The 18,827-nt window shown below is 36.5% G+C and overlaps 1 protein-coding gene across 2 annotated transcripts in view; it reads right to left on the reverse strand.

Moving 5' to 3' along the window:
* LOC108149950 (sarcoplasmic calcium-binding protein, beta chain) overlaps window positions 1-18,827 on the reverse strand; it is a 216,450-nt gene that overhangs the window by 14,066 nt on the left and 183,557 nt on the right. Inside the window, exons 1-2 of one of the 2 annotated variants that reach the window (XM_041709975.1) lie at window positions 10,080-11,933; window positions 8,945-9,025 (exon numbers count right to left, since the gene is read on the reverse strand). In XM_041709975.1, the coding sequence (XP_041565909.1) occupies window positions 8,945-9,025; window positions 10,080-10,142 (144 nt within the window). In that variant the 5' untranslated portion in view covers window positions 10,143-11,933. Of the gene's footprint in view, window positions 1-8,944; window positions 9,026-10,079; window positions 11,934-18,827 lie in introns of those variants that run through there. The other variant, XM_041709974.1, reaches the window with a different exon arrangement.

Here is an 18,827-nt window from a genome sequence, read left to right on the forward strand (position 1 = left end):
CCCTTCAGAGGGGGCGGTGTTTGCGCACTTGGCGCTTGTATTTTAAATCACTAGTTGTAGGGGGAGAGCGGGAGCCAATAAAGCTTTCATCTGTTCGCTCTTGCGAATTCGCCCCGTCATTCGCCACCTTAGCATAAGTTAGTTTCTAAGAGAAATTATTGAAATATTAAAGTTAGTGATCAATCGAACGTCATCGTAACCACTCCTTTTTGTCGTCGTACTTTCGCAAAAGTTTTTTTTACAATTTTCGCAAAACAAATCGTCTCGAACCTACTGCAGTCACAAGTTTCGCGTTTCGTAATACAAAACAGTATTAAATTTTCAGGCTTGGTTAATTTATCATTATCCCAAGCAATCCATGTTCGAAATGCACTTAATCGGTTACTAGATCTTTGCTTTGCAACAAATCCTGAAAGCGTATTTCTGTCCAGTGTAGCACCACTTACGCATCAGGAAGATCCATTTCATCCTACTTTCTACGTTACAATTTACGTGGGTACCGTTATAGAAGAAAAATCAGAAGAGTCTACTGAGCGATTACATTGTTTTCGCAAGGCAGACTTTCTGATGCCAAATCATTTTATATCCTTCTTTGATTGGTCCAACTCATGCAATACAATAACTGATGCACTTAATAAGTTTATGCCCTTGCAGAGGGTTTTATAATTCCAGTCAGAAGTTTGCAACGCAGGTAAGGAGACATATCCGACCCTACAAAGTATATATATTCTTGATCAGCATCACTAGAAGAGTCGATCTAGCCATGTCCGTATGTCCGTCCGTCCGTTTCTACGCAAACTAGTCTCTCAGTTTTAAGGATATCGGCAAGAAACTTTCCCAAAAGTTGTCTTTCTATTGCAGGTAGTATATAAGTCGGAACGAGCCGGATCAGACGACTATAGCTTAGCTCCCTTAGGAACAATCGGAAAAATAAATGAAAAAAATGACAACTTTGCTTTGATTTAAATTTTGTTTTTAGTTCTTCGACATAAAACAATGGTTAAATATTTCAGAATTATCGTTTAAATTTCATCAAAATCGGACTACTAGCCATATAGCTCCCTTGGCAACAATACAAATATTTAAAAAAATTTTTTTTTTAATTTACCTTTTTTTTTAGAAATTCTTTTTGATTAATTAATAATTTGACAATTCAAAATTACACTTTTAATTTTATTAAAATCGGAAAACGATATCATGTATCTGTCATAGGAACTATCAAATAATTGAGCTGCAAATCATCACAGCTTCAAGTAAATCATAACTTTCATGTTTTCAAGAATCTAGTTGGTTTTTGGCGACCTTTTCAAAGCCGGCTCGAGTTCAGGATGTTGAAAAAATTACACAATTTTTTTAATTTTGGTTATTTGTCAATATATTTCGGATGCTCTTCGGCAACCGTCTTCAGGACAACTATAAAATAATTACAACGATTTTAATATTTTTAACAAACAGAAAACAATTTACATTTGACATACATTTAATTTAAACGTCTGCGTCCGGTGACGTGGAGTTGTTAACTAATTTTTTTCTTTCCCTAGTAAGTGTGTATATAAATGAACGCAGTTGTCAGTGTCCGTTTTGTAGTTCATCCGTATGTCTGTAGGTGTTTTTATGATATGTAGCCTTTCTATGGTGAATCGTTTGGCATAGTGTTGTTCTTGTGATAAGATACTCGCCTCTTCGAAGTTCAGAGAGTGATTATTCTTGGCACAGTTCGTTCGTATTGTGTCTAGCTTTGATGTCCGATTTATGCTGTGCTAGTCTTGTTTTTAGTTTCGATTTTGTTGTTCCTATATATATCATGTTGCATATTTCGTTGTTGTTGCCGTTGCACGGTATTTTATATATCACGTCTTTTTTGTCAATTTAATTTATCTTTGATTTTGTTTTGTTGTATATAGATTTTAATGTGTGGTCCGGTTTATGTGCGATACTTATGTTTTCTTTGTCGCAGCATTCCGAATTCGCATGTTCGGATAATGCTGGGACGTATGTAATTGACATATATTTTTGTTTTTATTGTTTTTAACGCTATTTTGTTTTGTTTTTTTTTTACCTTCAAAAGGAAAAGAGAAAGAAGTGAGAAGAAAATATAACTAAAACTATTGAGTGGAATTCGAGTGGAAATAAACAGAAATAACTCGAATCACCCTCCTTTTATTATCACGGCTTATACCTCTAACAGCTAACCCAATTTAACCCGCCATTTTTCGAAGCCTAGGCCATTCTCAATTAAAATGGCCAGATAGCCAGAGCCACTTAAAAAGGGGGACCATCCTACAAAATCGTTCTATATTTTAAGTTTAAGATTTTTTTTCCCATCCCCAAGTTAATTCTAACTTCTAACGGACATCACAAAAACATTTTTTTTTTTCATTTTTTTGTGAACTGGAGTCAGAACGTTTTTTTTTAATGTTTTTTTTCAATATACAAATTATAAAAACACAACTACTTTGAGCAGGAGTTGTGTTTCTTTGATAATAAAAATAGATTCTAAGAAAAGAAAGGAAGCCCAATTCGGCAAGTCAAAGTTTATATGTATACTCTGGCAGCTGTTGCCAAAATTAAATTTTCTTTAAAACATCTAATTTACATTGAAGCGATAACGATTTTTAGCTCATTTATATTTAGGCTCTTATTTCAGCTTTATCAAATCATTGTCCGATTTTAATAAAATTAAAATAGTTTTTCTGAAATTTTAGATATTTAGAACGTTCAAAAAAATGTTTTAAAACAATTTAAAAATAGAAAAGTTAAATTTTTCTTTAATTATTTTTTTTTTAATTTCGATTGTTTCCATAGGAGCTATAAGCTGTAATCAACGTATTTTAAAGAAATTTAAATCGTAACTCTAAATTTGATCCTATGGGAGCTATTAGCTATAGTCGTCCAGCTCGTTCCGACCTATACTATCTGCAATCGAAAGACAATTTTTGGGAAAGTTTTCAGCAGATATATTATATTAAAAACTAAGAGATTAGTTTGCGTAGAAACGGACGGAAAGACAGACGGACATAGCTCGATTGACCATCCTAGTGATGCTGGTCAAAAATATATACAGAGCTTTTCCAGTTTTACTTCCGAAAGAAAGATGCAGATGATATTTTTACCTTATTCTATAATGGTTTAAGGACATTATTGCTTTAATAAACCCTTAACACGGTTCAACGAATGGCTTCCTTTTGCATAAGCGGAGCCCTTCGCACCACCCCCAACGAGACGCTAAATGATATTCTGAACCTTCCCAGCGTGGACTTAGCCGGCATGGAGCGGGCCAAGATAGCTGCGGGACTGAGGGACTTAGGGCAATGGAAATCCCAAGCTTATGGTCATGCCAGGATACTCCAGCAAGACACAACGATGCCACCTAAAACGGATCTATGCGAACCAATTACATACAGCCACACCCCCTTTGAAGCATTGCTCCCAACCAGAGAAGACTGGGAGCAAGGTCTACCGGGCCTAATAGAGGCAGTCAATTTCTACACTGACGGCTCCAAATTAAATAATTAAGTCGGAGGAGGTATATACTCCGATCAACTAAACATCAGGAAATCCTTCCGACTTCCGGATCACTGCAGTGTCTTCCAAGCGAAAGTATACTATAAATGAAGCTTTCTTGCTCTTAAACGATGCAAACTGTCAAAAGAAATGAGTAAACATCTACAGTGATAGTCAAGCGACTATCAGGTCGATTATCTCGACCAATACAAAGTCTCAAACTATATCAAAATGCCGCAAATCTCTACATGAGATGGCTTTGCAGTTAAAAGTATACCTTATATGGATCTCGGGTCACCGAAACATTGCAGGCAATTGTATTGCAGATGAGTTTGCCAGGCACTACCGTTCCTCTCCTTCCAGACAAGGAGAGCATTAAAAACAAATATAATGAACTTGCGAGCCTAGCATGGACACATGTAAGACATTGTCGCATCTCTCGCCAGACACGGCCAATTATTAATGCGAAGAGAACTTCTAAACTTCTAAAACTAAGCCGTACCGAGTGCGGAATACTAATACGAGTGCTTACAGGCCATTGGTTGGTCGGCACACATGCAAGCAGACTGGGCGCACCCCAAAACGATTTCTGCAAAAGCTGCAGGGACGAGGAGGAGGAGGAAACGGTGGAACACCTGTTCTGTTCCTGCCCGGCCCTATGCAGGTCTAGACTGTACCACTTAGGGAATCCCTTCATGAGTTGTTTATCTGAACTGGCGAATATAAGCCTAAAGCGAATAATAAAATTCATGAAAGAAACCGGATGGGAGTTTTACTAGGTCAGCTGCGGTAAGGGCAGAAGACAATAATATAGAAAAGGGGACACAGATCCACGAGGTATCACAATGGGCCTTCTAGGTCTAAGTGTATCATAATTTGTAAGCTGTTCTAACCTAACCTAACCTATGCGCTAAACTAGTATACCATTAATCTCATTAGCTGAGGGGGACCAGCGGGCCAAAATTTAATTTGCCCTGAGGCTGCAAAACTTTGTCAATTCAAACGCCTTTGTCAATAGGGCACTGCTGCCAGTCAGCTGATTTTTTTTTTTGGGAACAAAAGGGATCAAAAGAAGAAAAAATTTCCTATGTTAAATCATATCATACTTATGTTATCATATTCACTTCCGAGTGAAAACCGGAAAAGGCCTGTATATTTTTTTTATTACCCCAACGGCAGTACTATGCCGAACGAAAAAAAAAAAAACGAACGAGCGTTGAAGCAAACCAACAATTGAAAAAAAAAGATATTTCCTCAGACAACACCTTTCACAGTTCACCCTTTTTTCCAGCTTTTTTGGTAATACCTTAAATTGGTGCTCACTACGACGAAAATTGAGGGAATTAAGTTTGCACTAATTGGGTCGACGAAGAATATTTGTTTTTGATTTAATGGTCCAAAGCGATTCACTATAATTCGAAATATATGTCGGAGAACTAAATTCATCCCCTTGTAAGTCGTCATTGCTGGTGAATTGATCGTTTGGTTCTTGATTGCCTGAACTTAATTCTGGCAAATGCAGCGAGTCTTCGATGCCTTTGTTGCTCATAATTCTCTCTTACGGACCAAAACACGTGTCTATCTCACGTCACACTACAAACCAGAAGAAGAAGAGAGACCAGACCTAGCAACGCATACGAAGTCACACTCGGCCTCAGCTCGCAAACTGAGTCCCCATTCTACCAAAACTAATATCTAGTATACCAGCACAACCCATGGTCATACCTGTCGAAATGCTGCACTACATACTCTCCGACATATATTTATGTTTATCGCTGAACTTTGTTTTGTTTTTTACATGCAGAGGGTATTATAATTTCAGTCAGAAGTTTGCAACGCAGTGAAGGTGACATTTCCGACCCTATAAAGTATATATATTCTTTATCAGCATCACTAGACGAGTCCGTCCGTCCGTCTGTCCGTCTGTACGGCCGTTTCTACGCAAACTAGTCTCTCATTTTTATAGCTATCTGCATGAAACTTTTCCAAAAGTTGTCTTCCTATTGCAGGAAGTATATAAATCGGAACGACTATAGCATATAGCTCCCATAGGAACAATCGAAATAATATTTAAAAAAAAATTATAACTTCGTTGTTTTTTATTTTTTTTAGTTCTTCGAGATATAGTGTTAGTTAAATAATTCGCAATTTCGGTTTAAATTTCATTAAAATCTGCCGACTATAGCATATAGCTTCCATAGGAACAACCGAAAATTAAATGAAAAAAAATTATAACTTTGTTTAAAAAATTTTTTTTTTTTTATTTCTTCAAGATATAGTGTTGGCTTATTGTTTCGGAATTACGGGTAAATTTTCATTAAGATCGTCCGACTATAGCATATAGCTCCCATATTAATAATCGAAATATAAAAAAAAATAAATCAAAAATAAATAACTTCGCTGTTTTTTTTTTTTTATTAAATTTGTTTACCATTCTTTGAGATATAGTATTGGTTAAATATTTTACAATTACGGGTTTTAGTTTTATAGAAATCGGTCGACTATATCATATAAGAAAATCAACACAACATTGCCCGGGGGTTTCTAAAATTTGGGTAATTGCGTTTAGTGTCCAACAGTTGTAGTCTTCTCAACTCGCTATTTGCCAAAAGTTGCAAAAACCGTCAATGTTAACGAATTCCCTTCCGAGTGAAAACTGGAACAGGCCTGTATAAAGTGGAACGAGTTTGATCGGACGACTATAGGAACATCCGGAATAAATATAAGAAGAAATTATAACATCGCAGTTTTTAATTTATTTTTAGTATAAGAATATTTCCTTTATAAGAGTATTTCCTGTCATTTATACTTACAGTCCAAACTAAATAACTTTCAGAACTAGTGCCTGATAATTAACTAAATGGTAGCAGATGAGAGAGAGAAAGAGAGCGAGAGAGCGACTGAACTGTTAGTGGGTGGTGGGGGTGCTGCACACACTTAGGTTCTACTGTTGGATACGCCAATTTCGATTGTTTTGTAGGGGAAATACTTAGTTTGAAGTTTATTGTAGTAACGGGAATCTAATAGTAGGAAAACTCCACTTTAGAATTCTATCTTGTTTTTTTTTAACTATTCAATCAAAAATATGCAATAAAAATTTTTGTAATCGATGCTGACTTCTATTGCACACAAAAATTTAAGTTTTCAGATCATCAAACGTCCTTGGTGACTGAGGTTTTTTTTTTGTTCTTGGTTGTATTAAAAGGTGGTCAAGAGAATTCTCGTTTTCACTCACACTTTATTTACTTCTCTTTACCGTCCGATTCAGGATTGTGTGTCTCCTGGAGTCTGCAAAACGTAATTCATCTTGACTCAATGTCCGTACAAAAAAATATTTTTTTTCGCTTTACGAATTCTTAACTAGGATGCAAATCATATCTTACGTTTTTATTATAAAAGACTGATAATAAATTTACCCCTTGTAGTCGACTGTAGAAATAGGCTTCAAACTGTCTGGCTGGAATTTTGTATGCACTTGTGGACTCTCATAACCAAATTCGGCAATATTTCGGAGTCGCATTTCGGTTTCAGAAAAGATAAGTTGACAGTCCCTCTCTTAGATGGTGCGAATAGCTCATTTGTACATTAAATAAAAATATAATTCTCAGGATTCAATATTGAGTACGCTATATTGAGTACCCTTTGTATGGTCCAGTTCTTGTAGGACGCTTAACAGTTTTATAATCTTGTTAACATTATACGTAAATCGTAATCGACTTATTCTACATCCGCTCATTCAACTCAGCCTTACTCTTACACCGCTTTCCAGTCGAACCTAAATTTCCTGTTCAACTTTAAACGAAAGTTCTTTTTTTTAAATCTTCAACCTGTTTTTACGACATGGCCCAATTGATTTCCTGGCTACGCGCTTAGTATTTGCGCGGAGGCTATTTGCAAACGCCTTATTAAATGCTTTACCTTACTATTTGAAACTTTTTAATTTCCACATATTCGAAAAGAGTCGTTAGTATTTCCACTTTACAAGAAAGGCAATAAACTGTGTGTAAACCGTATCAACACAGATTTAGGAAACGCGGATCAATTACCACTGTTTCTTGGAGCTCCAAATACCCTCTTTAAAAATTATTTTTTTAATTGGCTCCGTGTTGTAAATTTAAAGTGATTAAATCCTCCAGAGACCAAACCTTGATTTTCCGGTGCAAATGGACTTCCAGATTCAGAAATTGACACTAAAATTGTTTTGTATGGTACCATTTATTTTAAAAGTGTAAATAATGATTTTCGCCTGTTTCTTGCAAATTCTGTTTTACATCTCTAGTTCCGCTTAACCGATTTCGGTCATCGACAGCTTATTTCACTAGATCATTCTTCAACTTTTCTATACATGCTATGAGGATAGGTTTACTGATAAAGATACTACAGCTCGACAGAGTTTGTATAAATTGCAAAAACTGAAGTTCCGACAACATAAATTAATTCTTAAAAAAAATACACGCGTGAAAACAGAAAATAATATTATCACTTTATCTTGAAGATGAAAAATTCACGCCGCTTAATCATTTTTATGCGGATAAGATAATAAGATTCTTGCAATACAGCCGTCTTGTATCAACTCTTTTATTCATTCCCTTAAAATTTGAGTTTACTTCATCTGCCGCTGTTTTCGGAATATTAGTCGTATAATCGACTAAGGAAGTTTGTTTCCTACTTAAGTCGTTTAGATGCTGATTGCTTAATAAGTACTTCATGTTGTCCTACATTTGTATATGTGCCAGGTTTTATTAAAAGAAGGTCAAATTAATTATATGATCATTACGGCGCAGCTGGCAGTCAAGGATCAAACGATAACTGCAAGGCAGTCTCTTTAGAAGAACCTCGTTCCCGTTATGAACCAAGGCGAGGCCAACTGTCTGACCAACAGTAACTTCACATCAGCCACTATGTCACGGTTAAGGATTAAGGGACAGCAGATTACAGACATTCAGAGATAAGAGTACTCATGGCCCCATTCAATTAATTTAAATTTTTTAATAAATTAATTAATCAAAAAATTAAATTAAATTACCAATATAATAATGAAGTGACCGATGCAAGAATTAAGAAGACTTAGTATTGTCACCAAGTGATATTTAAAAAAAAACTAACAGGACTACATATTCTCTTGATGAAGAAGAGGCTCACCACTTGTGCCACTTCTTCAATGATTTATCTGACCTGGATGCGATTTCCTGAAAAAGAAAAGCTCCCAGTTCTCTGGGACAGTCTGTACAGCTCACTAAAGCAGGAGAGAAATGAGAGATTGCTTACTCCAAAATAAGTAATAGGCATTCTGGCCTGGCGACAGATCCAACCTTATCTAACCTAATAGTTTATAATTTTGTAGTATTTAAATATACCTTCAAAAGATTTCGGTCCTTTTTTTCAGCCAATGACCAACTTTATATTAAAATTGCACAAATTTTGCTCATCATCTTCTTACCTGTGGAAACTCCTCGTACTTTTTGCCCACACAAGTTTTTTTTACTGCATCTTTAAACTCTTGGTTAGATATTTTTCCATCCTAAAAAGAATATATTAAACAAATAAGTTTATCTATAATTACTATTATTAAGTTAAAGCGTGTAATTATGCGAATAATTTGAGTTTTTACACATATGTTATGGAATCTGTTACCAAATCTACTTAAAAAGATGTTAGCTTCGGCAAGTCAAAGATTTAATATCCTACAAGTCTAAGTCTATAGATATATCCGAAATGAACGAAATAATAGAAGCAGATCGACATATATGCTTAATTCTTCGAATACAACAAAATTTAACTAATTTTATCAGAATATTCCTTAGGCAACTATAGGCTAAGTAGATTATATAACATAATCAGGGTACAGTTTACACATAAAATTTTAAATTTAAACAATTTTAAGAGCCTGTATACTACGCGAATAATAAGATATAGTAAATCGATTTTGTTCAAAATCAAAATACAGGATCGTAGTTCTATTAAAACTCCATTAAAGCCAAAAAATCAGCAATATGTACTGACGATAAAAAACAAAATAAACATCGAAATTTAATAATTTTGTCCTGATTGTCCCTAGGGCAGCTGGTGTCAAATTTGTATGCCTTTCTAGTCTACGAGTAACGGCTATAAAAAATTATGTATATCTATCCAGTAAGAAGGCCGAAGAACGAATTTATGGAACATTTTTTTGAAAAAACTATTAAATTGATTTATCTGATATTTTGTACACATATTATGTGTTGACGAATAGATCACGCTAAGTGGTTTCAATGACCACCTTCGATTGGATGGGTTAATGTAACACTATTATTTATTATTTTATTATTTTAATCAATGTTGACTCCTCGTGGTCAAAAAAAAGAGAGCGAGATATCCGTGTGATCGAATTACCTCAAAGAAGATTATCTTATTTGCTATCGAAAATATACGAAATTTTTACAAAAAAGTTATTAGATTCTTCAACATCCCGACCCGCACTGAAACTAAGTTTCTAAATTAGGCAGAAGGGCAATTTTTGAAATGGGTCTGACAAGTTCTCCTAATGCAGTTCCCAGCTTGACCGCGCGTACCAGCCCGTCCTTGCGCGGATATACCTCGAATTTGCGCGCCAGAATCCATGCGGCGGGGGGTGTGTTTGAATCCTTGACGATCGCCATGCCCCCAGTAGCAACGTTCTTCCTCTCCGTATTCTATTTCGATCGCTGTTGTGAGGTACTCCTGATGCCATCTCTTACAGAAGCCTTGTAGCATTGCCTGAACGTTTTTCCAGTAATCCAGTTAACTGCAACATGGCCAAGACCGCCTTCTGGGGCCGATGTATATAGGCGTCCAATCAGCAGATGAGCTGTTAAAAAGTAGGAAACCTCGATGTATGATGTGGCGAACAGTGGGCGTTTTGGGTGTGCATTTGCTCAAATGTGAGGATGGAATTCCCGACGCAGGTGTAGCTTTACGGAGCGAACATTTTCCGCCCCAGTGTGGTGCGTGAGGTGGTATAAAGCTGTATTTAATAACCTCGCTGACCAATGTTGGTTAATTGATTATTGTGCTGCTGCGACAGCTGAGCTTATACATCTCGTCCAATGCTTTCTTTGCTCTAACAGAGTTACGATCGTTGTCGTTGTAGATGTGCGTACACTTGCCTCGATGGGAGATAAAACGGCGAAGTACAGCGAGAAATGTCTCCGGGGTGAGATCTGTAGCCAAATGAATTGCGGAGGTTACTTGGACGACGAAAAGACTGTTGTATCCTTTCGTGGATTTTGTTCCTTGTACACTTTGAGTAAAAGCGGTCCGGCACTGTCGCACACAGTGTTTTCAAATGGAAATGCTTGACGTACCCGAACAGCTGGCAAGTCGGCTATAAATTGCCCTTCAGGCAGTTCAACGATGTATTTTCCGTCTGGGTCTTGAGAATGTGTGGTCAGAAAATGCTACTCCACCTTCTCGTGCGAAGGATCTTTGTTAATGTTCAGTGATATCCTTGATCTCACAAAAGCGTTGAAGAGAGGCGTTTATGTCAACCGAAATCATAAGCGTGTTGGCGATTGCAAAAAAAATCGAAATGATTGATATAATATTTCCATCGGTACCATGCTTTTCTTGCCTGACAGAACACGCCAAATTTGTTCAGTGCCCAGTAAAATGTCAACTGGTCGTAGATCCTTAAAGCTGTTTCGTCAATATCGTCTCTTTGAAGTGATGACTTGATTCTGCCTAGCACATGGGCTGCGAGAACAATGCAATGACACCATTGATTTGATGAGCAGCGTTGCCAAGCCTCGTGTAGTTTCAGCCTTTACGGAAGATATTCCGGAGAATAGGATCTTTGAGGGTGAACGATCGAGCCTAAGTGCGTTGACGCAACGTTCATATACATAAGACAGCTCAGAGCCGCTATCCAATAGCACACGGCCAACTTTAAAAGCCCCTTTAGCGTTTTGGACGTACACCAAAGCTGTGGGCAATGTGCTTCTTTTGAGTGCCGGTGATAATGTTGATGAACTGCGATATCGCTCGTCGAGGCGTTCACATGTCGAATAATAAGCTGATTCTTTAATGTGACTGAGAAGATTGGCCGCTTCACCAACTATAAGCGACTTCAGGTAGTAAAACTTTCGAATCTTTCCTAGGTGACTTTTGATACGGACGCTGCTTTCGTTAATGTCTTTAAGAAGAGGCCAGAACTACAGCAGACGGCGGCGTGGCCAACGATGATGTTCCATTTTCAGAAGGCCGCTGATAGAACTCACTTTGTTGTTGCAGCAATGTGGCCATGTTGTGATCCGCTTGAGGTGTAGCGCTTGGCTGAAGGTCGCTCTTTAACGACGCGAATAAGGTTAAGGCATGCAAGTACTTTTCCTCATACGCTTGAAAGTCTTCAGTAGGATTCTCTTAACGCTCAACGTTTTCATACAAATGCATTTCGTCAGCTATCTCCTCAAGACTGATTTCTTGATTTAGCCGTGTCAGCATTTTTGCTATCGAAAATATACCAAATTATTCTCAACATTATGTTATATTTTCACTGTATTTTAGGACTAAGTAGACATTTGAAATTAATCAATGGAATAAGCAAAATAAAGGTTTTTCACATAATGTCGGTTTCTCAAACAAACAAAAAAAGTTTTTTCGGTCCTAATTTGATTAAAAAAAAAATATTCACCGAAAAAAAAAATATTCGATTTATTACTAAATATTATATATTTAAGAAGCTCGATTTTGAGTAGACTGTTAACTTACTTAAAAAACACCATTCTGAAAAAAAGCGAGCTTAAAGTTTGTACTTGTACTTTCAAGCACTCTGAAACGCATTTAAAAATTTGGGTGTTACTTTGAAAAAAGTCACCGGAACGATGTGAAATTTAATGAGTGTATTCTTGAACACTAAGAATAAAAATCGATTATTTTAAATTCTAACTGTATATAAGCCCTTAAATTTAAAACAATTATATAATATGTTTGTTCGGTCAATAACTATCGAATCATCCAAAAGTCTTTCAAATCTTACAATATTTCTGAATTCATTAGCATAAATGTTCAACTTTGGGAGTAGCGATAACTTAACCACGATTATTTTCTGGGACTTGTTTATTATACCCGTCATTCGTAGAGCAAAAGGTGGAAGCAATCGTTTCCGACCCCATACGGTATATGTTCTAGATCAGAATCAACGGCATAGTCGATAGCCATGTCCGTTTGCCTTTTCATCTGTCCGTCTGTCTGTCTCTCCGTCTGTATTAACGTCGAGATCTCAAAAGCTATAATAGCTAAAGTTTTGGGATTTTGGATGCAGATTATAGTAGTTTTTAGCACCACATGTTCATTTCAGAATTGGGGCACGCCCACTCACGCCCACAAATCGCTGAGACATGATCCAGAATATCAATTCTTTGGAGGGTCGGAAACGTTTCCTTTTCCTCAACGAGTATAACTAAAGCAACGGTTTCTAAAAACAAGCGTCTGCGTAACAACACCGGCGGCGCTATCGAACTTTTTCCCGATGTTTTCACTTCGCAGATAATGTAGTTGCTAAGAGTGCACCTTCAGGAGCAGTCGGAACAAATGTCTACTTGCGTGAGAGAATCCGAGCAGCGGATGGTAAATTCAATTTAAGGAGGAAGAAAACTGAAAAACACTGTTTAAACAGTTATATTTTTCACTGAAACTTACTCCGCCGTCATGAATTCGCGACATTTACCGAATGCGAAAACAGCAAAACTCGATCATACCCCTGACTATAATAATTAAAGTGGATACCGGCTGAGAGAAAGTCTCTGTACTACAATCGAAGGAGTCTAATCGGTAAAAGGAAAAACATCAATTTGAAGATACGGAAGAGGGCAGCTGGGAGGTCATTAGCTTATCCTCAAAGAAGCAATGCGCTTAAAAAATCTAAAAATGCTTTCGCATGGAGGTTTGGTTTGCTTGAGCTGTACTGGTGGAGAGATAGACGAGCTTACAGAGCTCGTTGAGAAACACGAAAGTGGGGACCCATAATTCTTCCCCTCTCTCGTTCAAAAACACAAATCAGCCACTGCATGCGAACTCGCACTGAGCTTTGCGCTTAAATTATCTCCCCATATAAAGAATATTTTTGTCTTTTTTTTTGTATTTAATGTTTTTGCTTTAGTTTTATGTCGTATTGCTATAATAAGACCTCTTTTAAATAGTTTATCTTTTTTATCTATATGCCGAATTTTGCAAATAGTGATGAAATGATTGCTTTGATAATATGCTGCAATGAGAACAGCAAGTTAGTTCTTAAGCTCTAATACAGGCAATAAATAAGTCTCACAGAAAGCTCAGAAACTGACTAACAAGATAAAAGAATTCAGATACTTGTTCGATAACTTTTCAGTCGATGTTACACGTGATTCCAAAACATGGTTCGTAAGTGATAAACAAAAAACAGCTTTTGCAGAATTTAGATATGCCTCGATTTTTATAAGAACGTTGAAACTATCGATTTTAACCTCAATTTTTCGAACGTTCCTAAATCGTTAAAAGGATAATTCTGAAATCTTAATCCATTACTAGCATATGTTCAAAAAAAAAAACAAAAAAATTTAATATTAGAAAAGTTACATTTTCTTATATATTTTTTTTTTTAGTATTCTGATTGTTCTCACGGGAGCTCTAATTAATTAACTTAATAAAATTTAAATCCCAATTCTGTATGATTAATTCAATGCAATATCTTGAAAATCGAAAAAGGAAAAATAGCAAAAAAATTAAATGACAGATGCTGATCAAGACGGATAATTCACTGTCTTCACTGCCTATGGGCTTATGACACTACATTGTTGACCTCATTCATTGCTCATTTATTTTTTTAACTATTCGATTTAACGTAAGTGCGAGCAAGACAACCTATGAGGCTTCCAATGAGCAATGAATGAACAAAATTGTCAGAGCCGATACCCGATAGTAATAAATATGTAAAATATGGATTTGGGTATAAAAATACTACTCGATGAAACAACACCGTGGCAGATACATCAATGAGCAAAATTGTATCTAAAAAGTACAATATTGCTCTTTGCTTGGAGTTGACGACAAAACGAAATAATTTTAACCAGGCAGTGTGACCGTGAACTTTTTACAAAAAAAATTTCAAGCGGTACCCATATTGTTGTCTCTGTCTCTGAGCTTCGATGAATACCTCAATGAATGAGGCGAACTATGTAGTGTCATACCCGTATTAGCAAACATCTGACTGAAATTTAATATCCTCTGCACTGGTATAATGAGAGTGATGTAATGTTATACCTGTGTTTCCTCAGAAACCGGAGTAGTAAGACAAAATAAACAGCAACGGTCTAAAGCCGTATTAAACTAAGAGATTAGGCTTTTAAAAAATGAAAAAGGGATAAAGCAATCTATTCATATAAAGGATCAAATCCCTAGGCAAGAAGTAACGAAATTAATTTACTCAAGTAAATGTAAATATTTTTATACAAAGTTCAACAATAGATGTTAGAAAACCAAAACCATTATTGGAAATTGATTCGTATGTTAAAGACTTAAACCAAAAATTTGTGCAATGCCCAGTTCTGAGTTCATACTTCATGAGTACTGTGGTCATGTTTTTATTAATAATGACTGTGATCTAACCTATAATACACGATATGGTATGGCTTAATTGCATTAGTGAATGAGGCGTATTAGTAGCTGTCCTTAATTTACGATAGAGGCGGTCGGATTTTATAGCTTTAATCCAAAATTTAAAAGATTATTTTGCCAACGATTTTTCCATATATTGCTTTAAGAATCCACATGTAAAACTTGAACTTAAATATCATTATTGTTTACTTGAACCTCCCGTTGGTTGTGAAGCTCTTGTACCCATACACATTTATTTTTACCACTCTGGCCACTAAGGCTGTTGAAGACGTAAGAATAAACAACTTCACATTTGGTTCCACGCGAAGGCGGTTGTTGCTCGCTTCGTTAACTTAACTCAGGAAATTGCTCCTGGTCCATCTTCCTGTCCTAAGATACCGAAAACCTAATAACCAAGCTATTTGCCATGCAGAGAAATATAGGTTCTCTACCCTGATTAAGATATGCGTAAATAAATAGAGCTTTGAAAAATTGATGTCAACAGCTTATACATTGCGCGAAATATCCTTAAAAACATAAAATGTGGACCGATTTCACCCTACTTTTGTAGGGTGATTTAGAAAGATGCATGTCAATAGGTTTCACACTGCTCGAAATATTCTTGTAAGTTATATCAGATTATTCTTACTTACTTACTTTTCAAACTTAATCTGCGTACACATGTTTTAGGACGACTGTGACCAGATCGCTAGCTTTTAAACTAAGCTCGCAAACGGTATTGAAATAGACAGACAGACGTATATGGCGATATCGACTCCCCTATTGATCCTGATCAAGAATATATATACTTTATGGAGTACGTCTCCAATACTGCGTTACAAACTTCTGACAAAAACTATTAATCTGACTTGATTTTAGCAAAGTTTTTGATACTGTGAGACATGGTATTTTCTGGTATAAGCTTATAAGAGTGTTAAATATTTTATAGTAACACCCTCTCAAACATCTAACTTTAAGCAGCTCCCCGCTTTTCTCTATGTATGTTAATGAGCTTCCAAATGTAGTGTCTTCTTGTAAAGTCCACTCTGACAACTTACAAATGTGTGTATCCCAACCTTTGTGTAGTAATGTCGTATGTTGAACTGTCCGTCATAATCGAATGGTGGAAGAATATGAAAAGTTAAACCAAGACTTGAGCCAGACATAAATGCTAATGAACTTAATAAAAATTTCTTTTACTGCACAGTCCCTGAAATCACTGAAAATAAATAAACAATGCAATGCTTAATAACAATCAGTCTAGTTTTAGGAAAAACAGAAGCTGTACCTAAGGAAATAAATAGTCAAAAATAATGTTACTTTCTTACTTTTACTGGACTATAGTAAAGACTTCGATACAGTAAACCATAATGTCCTTTGTGCAAAACTACGTATGTTTTGTAAAACTTCTGTCAAACTTATGGCTTCGTATCTACAAAATCAGCGTCAATCTATTCTACTGTCTAGCGTTTCGTCTTTATTTGAAAATGTTAAACATGGTGCACCCCAAGGGTCTGTGCTTGGTCCCTTATTGTTTACATTATATGTTAATAACCTTCCCAGTGCGTTGTTTGAATGTAGTGTACACTTGTATGCTGATAATGTCCTCGTTAACTCTCGCTAAGAAATAGGGAACACCCTTCACATATTGATTCGATGTATCAATAGTTAAGCGTATCACGTATCACCACTAACATATACATACTAACACACTGAAATAGAAATTTGTGCAGACCGGCAGTAGCTAAAACTTGCATTGCTCCAGCGCTTTTTAATGGAATAGAATTTTTTTCAAACTGTGACACTATCAGTTAAAACAAAATAAAAGTATTATTTAACTGCATAGGTATCCGAATTTTCACAGGAAATATTCGATGAATGAATGGATAAAGATGCGAATCTTAATTTTTCTGCAAGAAATTATTTACCAAAATGAAACTTCCTATCTTTTCGAAAAACTGCAGTTTACATCCTCTAGATGAACAAACAACCTAACTTGCATAAGAAATAGATCACAGACATCCGAAATACAATTTTTAATAAATGGAATTAGCTCCCCAACCATTTAAAAATATTAGCAGTGCCACGCAATTCAAGGTAATATTAACGTAAATTAAAAAAATAAAAATATAATTAGTTTTAAGTATCATATAACATGTAAATATTTGAAACTCTTATTGACTAGTGCATTAACTTATAAATTCCAAACTTATAGTGTTAGGATGACATTTTTATAATAAAATACATAATAACTGCAACTCAGGAGGTATCGGGATTAATTATGAGTTCGATGACTTCCATGATTCCTGCCCAGAAGGTCAAGACCAACGCGCCTATTTGGGAAAGGATTTGCCGTCTACCTTTAGCGGACGCATGCTGAGGATACCGCAAGTTATAATTACTTGCCGTGTTTAAACCAGATAGCACAGCCACGGGTTGCCGAGTTGTATTTGACGGCTCTGGCAAGGACTTTACTGGACATTCGCTCAACTCACGACTACACGTTGGTCCCCCTTTTCAAATGGACTTGATTGGATTAAGTCTTCCGTCAGAATCCCTATGTGCTCTGTGCGGACATCGAGAAAATGTTTAGAGGCATTTTCGTATCAGTCGAGCACTCGCAATATCAACGTATCATCTGGCGCAAGGAGGAAAATGCTACGCTCGATCACAATGGATTGTTGACTGTAACCTATGGATTAGCATCTTCACCATTCTTAGCCGTTCGAGCTCTCAAGCGGCTTGCTGAAGATTACGTCAAATTGTATCCGAAAGCTGCTGCCGTGCTGATCAGGAATGATTTCGTTGATGACATTCCCACTGGGTGCATTCAATAGAAGCTCTCATTGCCGATTTTGCTTCTCAGCAAAGCTCACTTCAAGCTTCGAGAATGGAGTTCGCATTGCTGGAAATTATTAAAATGACTGCCAAAGGAGATATGTGAGTATCCACTTGAAACTTTAGAAGAGGATAGTTCCCCTCGATTTGTCAAAATTCTAGGACTCCGCTGGGAACCCTCACAAGATTATCTTTTCTTTAAATTAGAAACGCCTGAAGACACCACTACGCTTAAAGCGCATCTACTGGGCTTACTCACCCCGACAACGGTTCTCCTGAAAGTTATTTTTCAAGATAGTTGTCGACTGGAACCAACTGTTACCACCGAAACTATATGCACTCTGGCAGCTGTTCGCAGTATCGCAAAGTCAGGACGAAAACATTTCGAATTTTTTTTCGAGTCACGCATTTATTTGGCATTTATTCCGCCCTCTTCACCCCATTTTGGCGGCATTTGGGAGACTGGAGTACGGTCTATTAAGCTTTATCTTCGTCTAGTAGTCGACAGCAGTTCATTAACATTCGAGAGATTCGAGTCGTCACTGTTAAAACCGTCAAAGGAATCTACAGACGACCCATCGCGTAGATTGCTCTGCTCCCTTTGAACTGAACCGTTGTTCAGGGGGGCCGGTATGTTGGGAAATAAATCTCTCTTGTTTATTTTTTCGTTTAGATTTCTATTAATTATCGTTTGAAATGAAGATGACACTAGTTTTATACACATCATTTCACACTCATAGCCAGAACTGCAGCTGTACAAATGCGTTAGTATAGGTAAAGATCACGGGTTTTTTTCGTTCCCTTTAATCCTTTTATAGGTTAAACCGCTAGTAAAACCCTTAAACCCTTAGTAAAAACCGCTAGTTAGAACCGCTCTCTTGAAACCCGCTCTCAGATAA

The sequence above is a fragment of the Drosophila elegans genome, unplaced genomic scaffold (genome assembly GCF_018152505.1).
Source record: "Drosophila elegans isolate 14027-0461.03 unplaced genomic scaffold, ASM1815250v1 contig_524, whole genome shotgun sequence".
Classification (NCBI taxonomy): domain Eukaryota; kingdom Metazoa; phylum Arthropoda; class Insecta; order Diptera; family Drosophilidae; genus Drosophila; species Drosophila elegans.